The following is a 13,461-nucleotide window of genomic DNA, read 5'->3' on the forward strand; positions in this document are numbered from 1 at the left end:
AGTCATTGCTGCACTCCTTGGTTTCACCACACGGAGCTCCTTGTGAAAGACATGCCTAGAAACTGCATCACTTTCCTCAACTTCGGTGTCACCACATGGAGCTTCTTATCGTGGACAAACCTGGGCCTACAGCCGTTCCTGGAACACCTGGTCTCAACACATGGAGCTGCTTGTGAAAGACATTCGTGGGCCATGCACTACTCTCTGTGTCCCCTGCTGTCACCACACAGACCTCTTTGTGAAAGACATGTCTAGGACCTGTATCACCGCTTCAACCTCGGTGGAACCACATGCACTCCTTAGATAAGCATACCACGGCCCTGCTCCACTCCCTGCACTCCTGTCACCAGAGTAAACTGAGCTCCTTGTGAAAGGCATAGCTGGATCCTGCTCCTCTCTCTGCACTCCTAGTTTCACATACAGAGCATTTTATGAAAGACGTACCTGGGCACCACTTCCCCCACTCGTGAGGTCACCACAGTGAGCTTCTTGTGAAAGACATACCTGGGCACCACTTCCCCCACTCGTGAGGTCACCACAGTGAGCGTCTTGTGAAAGACATACCTAGGCACCAGTTCCCCACTCGTGAGGTCACCACAGTGAGCTTCTTGTGAAAGACATACCTGGGCACCACTTCCCCCACTCTTGAGGTCATCACAGTGAGCGTCTTGTGAAAGACATACCTGGGCACCAGTTCCCCACTCGTGAGGTCACCACAGTGAGCTTCTTGTGAAAGACATACCTGGGCACCACTTCCCCCACTCGTGAGGTCACCACATTAAGCTTCTTGTGAAAGACATACCTGGGCACCACTTGCCCCACTCATGATGTTACCACAGTGAGCTTCTTGTGAAAGACATACCTGGGCACCAGTTCCCCCACACCTGACGGCACCACATGAAGCTCCTTGTGAATGTGTGACCCAAGCACCAGGCCTTTACCACTCCCTGCACTCCTGGTGTGACCTCCATGATCTCATTGTACAAGGTTGCTCCTGGGAAGGGTCCACCCCCTAAGTCACCACAGTAATCTCCTTGTGAATGAGTGATCGAGGCCAAGGGCTCTGCACCCCCTCCCCCCCCCCTCAATCCAGGCCACTGGCTCCAGACAGCACCCGCAGCCCTGGTGCCACCATGATATTGTACAAGGCTGGGTCCGGGCGCGGGTCCAATCCTTACACTCTGAAGTCACCGTGGGGAGCTTCTTGTGAAAGGATGAAAGGCTGAGCGACCTGCTCTTTCACTCCCTGTGTCACAAGCTCGGCGCCCGAACCTGACCTGAAAATATTATTATTATTATTATTACTACTATTAATTGTATTATTATTATTAATGCTAATATGATTGTTGTCGTTATTATTATCCTCATAATAATAATAATTATTGTCATTATTATTATTATTCTTGTTATAATCATTAATGTTGTTGTTGTTGTTATTATGATGCTGCTCCTGTTGTTATCCAGGGCTTCAGTACTGCGGCAAAACATCATTTTGAATATAAATATATTTTTTCTTAAAATAAATATTAATCCATCTCTCGACTTTGACTTCAGGAGTTTCCTCTGGTTTTATTACATTCCACGCTATGACCTTTGCCCTAGGAAGAGAAATCTCTGTATTTTAAACTTTGTTTCAAGATAAATAAAAGTTACGGGTCATTCTCGAGCCCCCTGGAGTGGGAGGAGCTCGGAGGAGGGACAGGTTGAGGTGAGGGGTGGAGGATGGAGAGAGACGAGGGGGAAATTCCACCCATCTTCCAGGGCTCCCCACCCCCCTCCCCCACCAGCCCCTCCCACCTCAGACTGTATAAAACCTGCCCGAGCGAAGAACAGGCAGAAGAGGAGCAGCTGCTGTCTGAGGGGTCAGGACCTCACAGAGCACCCCCAAACAAGAGCGACCCTCACAGCACCCCCAAACAAGAAGGACCCGCACAGCACCCCTAACAAGAACGACCCTCACAGCGGACTCTTCGGAGACAAGACCGGCCTTCACAGCGCACCCCTTGGCGACAAGAATTACCCTCACAGAGCACTCCTCAGAGACAAGAACGACCCTCACAGACCACCCCCAAACAAGAACGACCCTCGCAGCACCCCAAACAAAAACGACCCTCACAACGAGTCTTCAGGGACAAGACCGTCACTCACAGAGTACAAGATCAGCCCTCACAGGACTCTTAAGATACAGGAGACGCACACCGGCCCTCCAGAGATCATCCCTCAAAAACAGAAGAGACCCATCAACCCTCACAGACACCTGGGAGGCAGGACCGGTCCACATAGGTCACCCCAAGAGGCAAGTCCTACCCTCACAGAGTACACCTCAGAAATAGTAACCGGTCGTCACAGGGCGTCTTTCCAGACCATATCCTCAAGGAGAGTCCCTCGGATACAGGAAGCTAGACGACCCTCACCCAAGGGTCCCTCAAAGAAAGCGGAGGCGCGGCCCGTGTCGGAAAACAGAGCTCCCGTCCCTCGGTATGTACAAACTTTCCATCTCTGTGATACTTTCCTCTTGAGAACAACCTGTCCACGCCTACACCGTTTAGCGTGAGCAACCTGTCCTTGTCTCTCCACACTGCACAGTGTGGCGCTTTACACTGATCGACAGTCTGCCTGGCTCTCACTTTACACCTGTCCGATCTCCACCTGCCCGTCTCTCTGTGCATCTCACCTCTGGTTCACATTTAACTTTAACTCGTCTCACCTCGTAAACTTTCACCAAATTTCAGCTCCTGTTCTCACCTCTAAGCTCCATTTTATCTCCTGCCCTAGTCTTAGTTTCACTGCCCAGCCCCATCTCATCCCCTGCACCGATTTCACTGGCTGGTCTCATTTTACTACCTGCCCCCCCCCCCCCCCCACCCGCTTCCTATCTGAATTCTGGCTCGAATTTTGCCCACTGTCCCACTCCTCCAAGAGTCTTTGATCTCAAACACTGTCTCACTCATGTCTCTCCCATCTCACTCACTGTCCCACTCTCATGTGTCTTCCATCTCACCTACTGTCCCACTCTCACTTCTTCAATCACACCCACTGCCCCACTCTCACCTGTCTTCCATCTCACCCAATGCCCCTTTGTCACCTGCTTTCCATCTCACTCACTGTCCCACTCTCACATGTCTTCCATCTCAACTACTGTCCTACTCACACGTCTTCCATCTCACTCACTGTCCCACTCTGCCATGTCTCTTCCATCTCACTCTCTGTCCCACTTTCAAATGTCTCCTCCATCTCACCTACTTTCCCACTCACGTGTCTTTCATCTCTTCCACTGTCCTACTCTCACGACTTCAATCTTACCCACTGTCCCACTATTCAAGAGTCTTCCATCTCACCCACTGTCCCACTCTCACATCCTGTTGCCATCTCACCTCTGTCTGATATTAGGCCTCTGGCTCCTGTCCCACCTCCTGTTCCCCATCTAACCTCGTGCACCAATCTAATCTGAGTCTTTCCCAGCTACCCGTCTTCTATCTCATTCTTACCTCCTGCCCCTCTCACCTCCTGTCCCAATCTCACCTCTTGTTCCCTCTCACCTGTGGCTAATTTCTTATCTATTGACTCCTCCCCAGGTCTGCCACTCACCATGGAAGGCTTCGCCTCTGTGTACTACAGTGAACCATCCGTCATGGGCTTCCTCGCCAACGTCATCAGCGCCTTCCTGGTGGCCCTACAGAACTTCTTTTCCTTCCACACCAAAGTGAACGCTGAAGGGGTGGAGAACATCCTGGCAGGTGAGTGTGGCAGCCACAGATCGCACAAAGAGTTTCAGGTGGCGCTGGGATAACATGTATAAAACACTTGGAGGGAGGGGGTACACACTCGCGCACACAGACACACACACCCGTGCTGACAATTCCTGTGTTATCTCTTGCAGGGGTCCATCTCATCCTGATTGGAGGACTGACACAACTCATTGCAGGCGTCCTGTGCTTCCGGAAGTACGATCACCTTGGAAGCACCGCCTTTGTGGCATTCGCGGCCCTCTGGAGCAGCTACGGGGCTACACGTGTCGTCCTGGGAGCGTATCCCACCATCCACAACACCACACAAACCCTGAACATTTCTAACAGCCAGACCATCATGGCCGCCTCCCCTCTTCCGCTCAGTGAGAGCGCATTAGCAGGGCTGGTGGCATACACCGCCGTCGCCTTCATCCTCTCCTTCTGCTCGGCCACCGTTAACTACGTCATGCCCTTCGTGTTTGGCGCCATCACCCTCACACTGGTCTTCGAGGCAGTGGGGCTCTTCGGACAGTGGGCGCTGGTGGTCTCGGGGACCCTGGAGCTGCTCATTGTGTTGTTTGGGTTCTATGGCGCCACTGCCCTGCTCCTGAAGGGCCTGACCCAGAGGAATGTCCTTCCAGGCTTCGGGAACCCCATGTTCAGCGTCTTGCTTCTGGGCTCGGCCAACAGCACCTCTTCCAGTGGCATCGGGGAGGAGACCAAGAAGAACTCCAAGTACGCGGAGCCCATGGCCTTGGGACACATCGCTGATGCGGTGGCCTCGCTCATCTTTGCCTTTTATTGCTTTGGGTACATGAAGACCTTCTACATTGGTGCCATCTGGGTCAGCATCAATTCACTGTCCCAGCTCTGCGCCAGCTACTACAGTTACTTGAGAGAAGACGTCTACCACACCACCAAGCTTGGACTCCACAGCCTGTTCTGGTTGCTGATGTCCTGGGAAGAGTTCATCCTCACGGTGCTCCTCTCGGGGGACAATGTGGACAAGAGCCGAGCGGGCATGGTGGGGAGCTGGTTCTTTCTGGTCGCCGCTTGCATCCTCTGCCTGATGTCCCTCAACAGAGACCTCCTGGAGGTGCTGCAGAATTCATGCTTCCTCCTCCTCACTGTCTCCACCATCCAACAGATTCCACTCCAGGGATCCCATATCTTCTTCGGAGTGGTCTGCAGCATTTACACAGCCACCTCCCTCTACGCCACTTTTGCCAGCCTTATTAACTCCATCGCTGACAAGTCGTTGATCTCTACTGGACCCCAAGTGATGTCATCGGCTATGCTCCAGGACTTGCTGCTGTGCCTGAAGCGCGTCACCAGCAGGTCTAAGGAGGGCCAGGAGGTCAGCACTACCAGATGCCAGCTCCCTGATGCCCTCTTCTTCATCTGCAATGGCTTGGCCTCACTCTCTGCCATCCAGGGGTCCCTAGATGACCCTACCAGAGCCCACCTCTCCATCCCTTGGGTGCTGATCCCTGGCGCTCTCTTCCAGTTGTACGTCTGCAGGATCGTGGTCCAGAGAGGTCGAAGATTTGGGTCGGTCCTACCATTCTGTTATGCTGCTGTATGGGCCACATGGGCGTGGCTACGACTTGCAGGTAACTTTTGATCTCTTAATCTTATTCTTTACAATGTGCAAAATGTTTGCCGAAAAGTCCTAGGGATCCAGTGTCATGAAGCTTCTGTGTGGTTTAGATTCTAAGGCATACCAGTAGGCATACCAGTGGGGGCAGTGGGGGTGATGTATATTTGTAGTTATTAGTTTCATTTGTAGTAGCCACGCATGCAGGTAGTTTCTTGATGACATCACATGCAGTTCTTTTTCTGACTGGGGGCCCTTGTAACCAGTGACCTGTAGAAGTACCTGCTAGGGATCATATGTGATGGCTGCCAGGTGGAGGGCAAAGGGTGGAAGAGGAGTGCAGCTGGTGGCCACTAGGGGGGGACTAATGACTTATGGAACCATTAATGGATCTGGAGAAACTATTGTTGATAATCCATTTGCGGGAAGAACCAATAGTTATTATCACCTTTGTTCAAATAACTGCTAATTTCTTGTACCTGGGGGCATATTTACCAGAATTAAATTATCACTTGTCTTCTGACACATGCGAGAAAACAACTTAAACTGGGATTAGGTGTTTCGAGAAGTGTGTTTCACCAAATCAGGGCGCACCTGTTCAGGATGAGGTGGAAGATACAGTTTTACACATCATCAGAAGTCAATATCCAACACCATGATTGGCTGTTAGATGAGTGAGGTGTTGGGCAGTATATGGTCCACCTTCATCCCTTGTCTCTGGTCCTAGCCATCTCCTGCCTTTGAAGGAAGAGCTCCTTCCTATGTTCTGTTTCATCCATGACTAACCCTCTGCCCCCTCCTCCTCTTCCCTCTTCAGGTCCCCTGCTGAATATCCACGTCACCAGTTATGGTGCATTCACTGTTGGTGCCGTCACCTTCCTGGTCATCAATGTCTTCCTGATGTCCTTGGGTAAGTCTCTCCCGATACCGATGTCAAGTCATCCCTCTGTTGAATACTTGAGGCCCAGCAGCTGCTTCCGGCTGTAGTGGGTACGGGCCTGTGTCTGTCACTCGATGGTCCATATGTACCATAGGTCCATTGTTCTGGGGCATCGTAGTGTCCTCAACTAAAGACTTGAGCAACTGTGACCCCCACTGACCTCTGAAATATGTAATTTCCGACATCTGACGCCATCCTATTCTGCTTGTTCCACAGTCGCCTATGCCAACGTGGTGCTGGTGTTGCTCGCCCTGCTGATGGAGGTGGTGATGGTCTGTTTCCTGCTCTTCACCTTGGAATGCCTGCCCCTCGCGCTCGAGAGTAAGTGCACACCTTCCACTGTGGGTTCCTCTTGTGTGTTAATGCATGTCAGTGATCTCCAAAGGGTTAATTCATGATAAACAGACAATTTCTATCAAGTGCCATCCCGAGTCCACCTGTAATGTGTTGGGGGCTAAAGGGAAGTGGTCTGTAGAAAGGACTGGAGTGTGTCTGACAAGCCTGGCTCGAATGGAGTCAGTTACAACCCTGACATGTGTCTGGTTCTCTGCCAGACCTCCACATTTCTTAGTTTTTGTATCTGTCTCTCCACTGCTGCCTTAACATCAACTTGTTATAATACGAAGAGTTGGGGTGAGCCCCATAACCCTAGGAACCAGGGCAATTAAGTATCAACCAAGACAGGGGTTCATGTACCAGTTTAAATGCTTTACCACACTTAATTTCATACAGACTGAAGTCGAGTGAAAAATTAATCTCTGTCTTATGTTTATATTTTATCGTCTTGGGTGGCATTTTCCTTTTTTAAATCCCTCCTGAAGGAACCCCTGTCTTGGTTTAACATCAACGTGATTAGCACGCGCCTCTTTTTTTGTTGATAATATTAAACTTAAAGTCTAATTTTCCCGTCTTTGTGTGTTTTTTTAGTCACAGTATTGTCCGTCTTCAGTGTCGTCTGTATCTACGGGGCAGCAGCATCTCTTGGAAACTGCATTTTCAGCAAGGACCTAATTCCCGTGGGACCCTCTTTTTTCAAGGTACAGTGATAGTACATGCAATATGTTACGATTACTATTCTTAAATTGACACTCAGTTCCGATAAATGTGTCTCTCAAATAACCAGTCTTTAGTCCTCTAACTCTGGGATGTGCGTGTGCTGCTCAAGGACAGCTGTAGGTGGCGCTGTCTCACCCCTTGTCTGCTCTTTGCACTTTTAGGAAACAAAGTCAGAGGAGAAAGTTGAGGCGTCAGACTCCTGCGTGTGCCCCGATTCCTATCGCACCAGCAGTCTAAGGACCATCGCTGCCCTGCTGGACCAGGGTGGGGTGTGCGGGGTCCCCACAGACACTGTCTATGCCCTGGCGGCCTCCTGCAAACACCCCGAGGCCATCCAGAAGATTTACACCATCAAGGTGAGCACAGACGAGTGGAGTTCCGCAGAATTTACCCGAGGCCGAGACAGATGCTCTGTCATTCAAGAATAAGGGACACCTTTTACTAGAACAGTTAGAAGTCACCCTGTGGGCGGAGACATTGTCATGGAAACGTCAGGGTAAAACCATTCTGTAGGGGTGTGATTACCATGGTGATACCAGCCTGGAGTATGTATAGTTGGATATATTGACATGGAAATGACAGGGTAAAACCATTCTGCAGGTGAGGGTTTTCATGGTAATATCTGCCTAGAAAGTTCCAACTCCAAAACCTAAAAAAAAAAAAAGGAAAGCAGCCAGGTTAAAGGGTAGCTTGTCATACTTTGGGGAAGAGTGCGAGATGGGGGTGATAAGGGAAGTGTGGGCTCCAGTCCACACATAGTCTCAGGAGAGAACCCTCTTTAGGGGCAGAAGTTCCCAGCGAGATGCTATCACGTGCACAAGAAAGATACTAATGCCCCAGATTACACAGTGAGTCTGCATTCTCAGACTGTGCAGATTCCATTGCATTGAACTCTGTGGCCAGTGTCTGTCTGCTATAGGACATTAGAAAGAGAGTAACAAAGAACAAGGGAACCCTGTGTGTCAAGAGGGACCGAGGGTAATAGTGTATTGCAAGAGACATAGGTCCCTACCAAACAACATAAGTGTATAAACACAGAACTACAATTAGAGCTGTGTGGTACTTCCAAATGGAAAGGATTGTATTTATTTAAACATGCAGTAAAAAGGAACAATAACATTGACATTTCAGTGGGTAATGTGAGGGTTATGGAAATCAACAGATTTCCAGACCTCAGGAATTTGCATCAATATCTGAGATTAATGATACATATTTAGAACAGTCACAATGCCAAAAGACAACTTGTGTTCAACATAAATCATCATACATTAGTAGTCACGGTGTAAGTGTCATTAGAAGGCAATACAGGCTTTTAACTTGTACAATCTGTTGGCTAGCACTAGAGACATTTAGTTTATTTACAGGGGTGGTGTGACTGGGTCTAAGGTCACTTAGATATCACGTGATCCTGCACATAATCTCTGACGGTCCTGCCCTCTCCCATCTCTCTCTAAACCATTCATTTCTCCCTTTTCTTCCATCCTCTGCAGGACCGACCCCTGGAGAAGCCCATCTGTATCTGCATCTCCCACCTGGACCAGCTGCGGGCCGTGAGACCTCCGTTCAGTCCCCTGTTGTGGGACTTCATGGGGAGCGTCTACCCTGGGGGTATCAGCTGCATTGTCCAGAAGGGGGAGTGGCTGAAGAGGATGGGTACGTGTGACCTCTTCTGCATGGGCTGTTTCTTTGTCAAAGAAGGGTGGGCGGGGGAGGCTAGAGGGGTGAGGGCTACAAATGCCAGAAATTGTGCCTGCGGAAATTCAAGGGTGTGCTCACTTCATGTATATGCTGCTTATCTAGATCATGCTTTATTCACTCCCCCCCCCATGTGTACCGACCCCCATCTCTTGGAGGAATTACTTCACCCCCCCCCCCCCAATGTCTATAGACCACCATCTCATGTAACTATTGTATGTACAGATCAGGGTCTATTCTCCCCTTAATGTCTACAGACCCCCCATCACAGGTCCTATTGTATGTACATATCAGAGTTCATTCAGCCCCCCCTAATATATGTATACCCCAGTTCATGCAGATATTACCTGCACGTTCACCCCTTGATATCTACAGACCCCCCATCTCATGGAGGTATCACATGCACATGGACCCCCTGATGTTTACAGACCCCCCATCTCATGCAGGCATTGCATGTACATTCACCCTCCTGATGTTTACAGATCCCCATCTCATATAGCTATTGCATGTGCATATCAGGGTCCAGTGACCCCCATTCTCTGTAGAGGTTCCTATCACATGGAGCTATTGCATATACATATCAGGGTGCAGTCCCCCTTTTAATGTGTAGTGACCTCAATCTCATGCAGGTATTACATGCACATTCACCCCTAAAGCACACATACCCCCCATCTCATGTTCCCATTGCATGTACATATTATATATATTATGTATATATGTGTGTGTGTGTGTACATGTGTGTAAAACAGATGAAGAAATATATGTGACTTGCACAATTCCTGACTAAAACATTAATGAAACCCTGCAGCAATGACAAAACAAAGAAAGGTTGCGCTCGGTATACTATGGCTGTATAAGAAAAAATGTTTTGTGTGTTGCGTCAGTGTACTTTTCAGTTGTAAAATAGTCCCTCGCGCAGACAGAATGATATATCAAACAGCTATAAAATTATGTAAGACAGAAATACTTTTCTGGCTGATGTCATTTTTAAAGAATGTTTAACATTATGTATTGCAGACATCTGGCCTCTCAAGATATAACAAACAAATGTGTGCATGCCTTTCACAGTTTTTTAATCAGCCGCAGTGCATGCAGGTAACAGCGGTGGGGCCGCGTTGGGGTGGATATCGAGGGACCATGCAGAGGGAAAATTATTTATTTATTTAATTTCCCCTCTCCATTGTCCCTCGAACCCCCCCCAACGCGGCCCCACCACTGTTTCCTGCACGGACCGTGGCTGTTTGAAATGCTTTAGAAGAGCTTCTTTCATACTAAATGGACAATGTGTGCCCTCTGCACAACTAGAGCAATCACGTCTTCAAGGACCTTCATCAACTCTTGATGTTCCGAGGCTAGACCATTCAAACATCTGCTCAGATTAAGCACAACCAAATGAAGGCACCACTGTACAGCAACTCTGTTCATGATGCTGAGAAAATAAATAAAGTCAAACTCAAATGCTCAATCACTCACACCTGACTTGTTGCTGATTCATTTTTTATGTTCTCCTTCTGTAGGAGTTGGACCAGCTTATGACATTGTGGGCACCAAAGACTCCATCATGATCCGAGTGCCGGACCACACTATCTCTGCCCACCTGACCGACATGACCGGCCCTCTGGCCATCACTTCTGCCAATCCCAGTGGGGAGTGTGACAGCACCCACCATGACATGGTCATCTCGTGAGTACTCATTCAGAACAGGGGCTGAAATCAGGAAAAGGTTGTGAGTGGGCCTTCTGCGTAAGAGATGGTGCCTGGGGTTTGAGAGTTACTAGATGGCTGCTAGGAGCTGAGGGCAGGGGCAAGGATTGTGGAAGGGCGTGAGCTGAAGATTCTGAAAGGTGAATGGAAGAGTGTTGGAGTATTGATGGGCGGTGAGCTATTTTGAATGAGTTTCGGCTTTTTTAAGCATATGACTAGACTGGTGCTACTGAAAGGTGAAAGAAGGGAAAAGGTTGTTGATGATATCTCATGCATATGTTTTAGGGCATTTGAGATGCTTGGCATAAGCCTATATGTGGGTGCATTTTGACTAGTTGAGCTTGAGGTCAGGTAGATGTTTGCCTTCCTCCGGCTTTCCCTTAATCCCCAGCACCTGAGCCTTTGTCGATTATTTCTTTAAATGAGTGATTTTGTATTTTCGCTCTGTGTTTCAGGCGTCTACGGCACAAGCTGGAGGGGGTGCTGTGTGATGGGGACTCCTACGAGATGGTGGGCTCCACGGTGGTGAACTGTCTAAGAATAGACGAAGGTGGGTCTTAACCAATGCTTGTTTCTGTTTCATCTCTGTCCCCTGCTATTCCCAAACTAGATCAGTTGCATCCTTGGATATGAACAGGGGGCTCTGCACCCGCCACCCCTTCCCACCTGCCATGAGATTTGGGAAAAAACAGTCCGGATCCAGTGGATTCCTGGTGTCCAAGGCATACAGACTTACAAAGCCCAGAATGAATGGACAGTTGAAGCATTAAAGGGGCTAAGATGAATGCGTAACAAAGAGATGCACTTTATTGAGCCCCTGAGGAAAACTCCAAGCGCTTGTTCTAAGTTTGCAGGGATGCCACCGGAGGTTTCTTACCTCTGCCAAATCCTGACCCCTACTTTCAACTTTACAAGCATTTCTCTTTATCATTAGTCTGCGCTGTTGGTTTACCATCTTGCATAATTTGTTTCACAAAATTTTGCTAAAATGACATGAACGGTGTGAAATTCAGTTCGCCTTTATCTTGCATGAAATTTTCATGGTAGTATATACCGCACATTAACAAGTCATGTTAGATACTGGCAGAAGACTTAATCAGCGAAAAATGTCTCTTACGGAGGCATTTTATGCTCAAAACCATCTCTAATAAAGAAGAAATGATGCAAATTGCATACTGTAAATTCATTAAATTTAGTAATAGTGCTTACAAATTCACTCAGACTTAGTTAGCACATGGACCCAGAACCTCCTTCAGTAAGACAATATTCCCCAAGGCGGGATCTTTTATTTTTTCCCCAAACCCATTGTTCTTTCTCAGGGACAATTCCACCCCATCCAAATTACCCAATGCCTGAAGGTCCTTACTCTAGTCCCATCTGAAAATAGAGACCTCAGAATCACAGATTCTTACATGCAAATTTACAAAATATTGACCATACACAAATATACACAAACGTCTATTTAAAGAGAATTAGACCAGATAAAAGTTCCTAATTCCAGTGAGACTCACTCCATAATTATTAAAATACAGAGTTAACTTACTATTCCATCTCCTGTCTGAATTTATTGGCCAAGTGCTTGATAGTGAGTTTACTGCAGGACGACATTTTTGCAGGGGGATTGTTGTTTGTGGTAGATATTTTGGCAGTGAAAGATTTCGAGTCTGTATTTTAGCAGTTTGTTGTTTCCATGATATCCCACCCTGCCCCAGTCATTCAATGTCTCCTTGAGGGCGCAGACCCCACGCTTTCTCCAGTCAGTATATGCCATGTGAGAGGGCGGTTCCCTCCTGGACTCCATCACCCATTGGATGCTGAGGAGCCAATCCCTACTGTGCTCATTATGCTTGTCTCTTCCCCTTCCTCTGCTGCTCACAGACCTCAGAAAACCTCTAAGCCCTCCCAATCTCATGCTGTTGTGCTTCTTCCTTTCCAGGGATCCTGAGCATCGTGAGGGAGGGCTGCGTCCCCACCAGCCACATCATGCAGACGTTCGAGAGGGTGAAGAACTCGCAGGTGTGAGGCTGCCATTTGCTACGACAAGTCTTGTTCTACTGACCACAGCAGCATCTGCACAAGACCTGAGCCAGCTGCCATTTGCACTTTATTAACCAGAAATAGAAGTATCACAATCTGAGGCCGGATATCCGCGTCGAGCCTGAGCTGAAGGGAAGACATTGCCAGAACAGACTTACAGACGGCAGTGGAGTCGGACGTTCTTACAGACAGCTCACAATACTTTTTTGTCAGGATGCTTCAGTTTGATTGATTTGCAGATATTTTCTACCCTTCACACTCCAACAGGGCATGGACCTGAAAGTCAGCGCTAGGTGATGTGTACAGCGAAAGATCCTCGATTCCACGCCCCTCAGGATGCAGGGGCACAGATCTAATGTATATATACTGTTGCATTCTGTTAGTGTTCTTTGCTTGTACATTATATTTAAGGCTCCCGGTTTTATGGTATTTATTTTTTGACCATTTCCATCTGTATTTATCCGTATTTATTTTTGGGACATTCTATCTGTATTTATCCAAATGTATTTTGTGTTTTACGTGTAAATGAAGTTATAAAACTGTGCATTTCCATATCTATTTAAATGATAGACGCACAATCATACTTTGATGTCCGTCATGTTTTAGCTATTTAAGCTGCCAAATATTACATAACAATACATCCACTGGTAAATACTAGCATTATACCATAAATGTATTTTTTTACCCTCTGCCCTAAAGGAATT

General features: G+C 48.0%; 1 protein-coding gene across 1 annotated transcript; it reads left to right on the forward strand.

Moving 5' to 3' along the window:
• Nucleotides 1-3,589: 3,589 nt before the first annotated feature.
• Nucleotides 3,590-12,742, forward strand: LOC146789069 (uncharacterized). Its single transcript, XM_085629973.1, has 10 exons — nucleotides 3,590-3,737; nucleotides 3,881-5,341; nucleotides 6,143-6,235; nucleotides 6,482-6,586; nucleotides 7,193-7,302; nucleotides 7,483-7,677; nucleotides 8,812-8,974; nucleotides 10,534-10,699; nucleotides 11,176-11,270; nucleotides 12,657-12,742. The coding sequence occupies exons 1-10, from the start codon at nucleotides 3,590-3,592 to the stop codon at nucleotides 12,740-12,742; spliced, it is 2,622 nt and encodes an 873-aa protein (XP_085486099.1).
• Nucleotides 12,743-13,461: the final 719 nt, after the last annotated feature.

Source organism: Triturus cristatus, chromosome 10, assembly GCF_964204655.1.
Source record: "Triturus cristatus chromosome 10, aTriCri1.1, whole genome shotgun sequence".
NCBI lineage: Eukaryota > Metazoa > Chordata > Amphibia > Caudata > Salamandridae > Triturus > Triturus cristatus.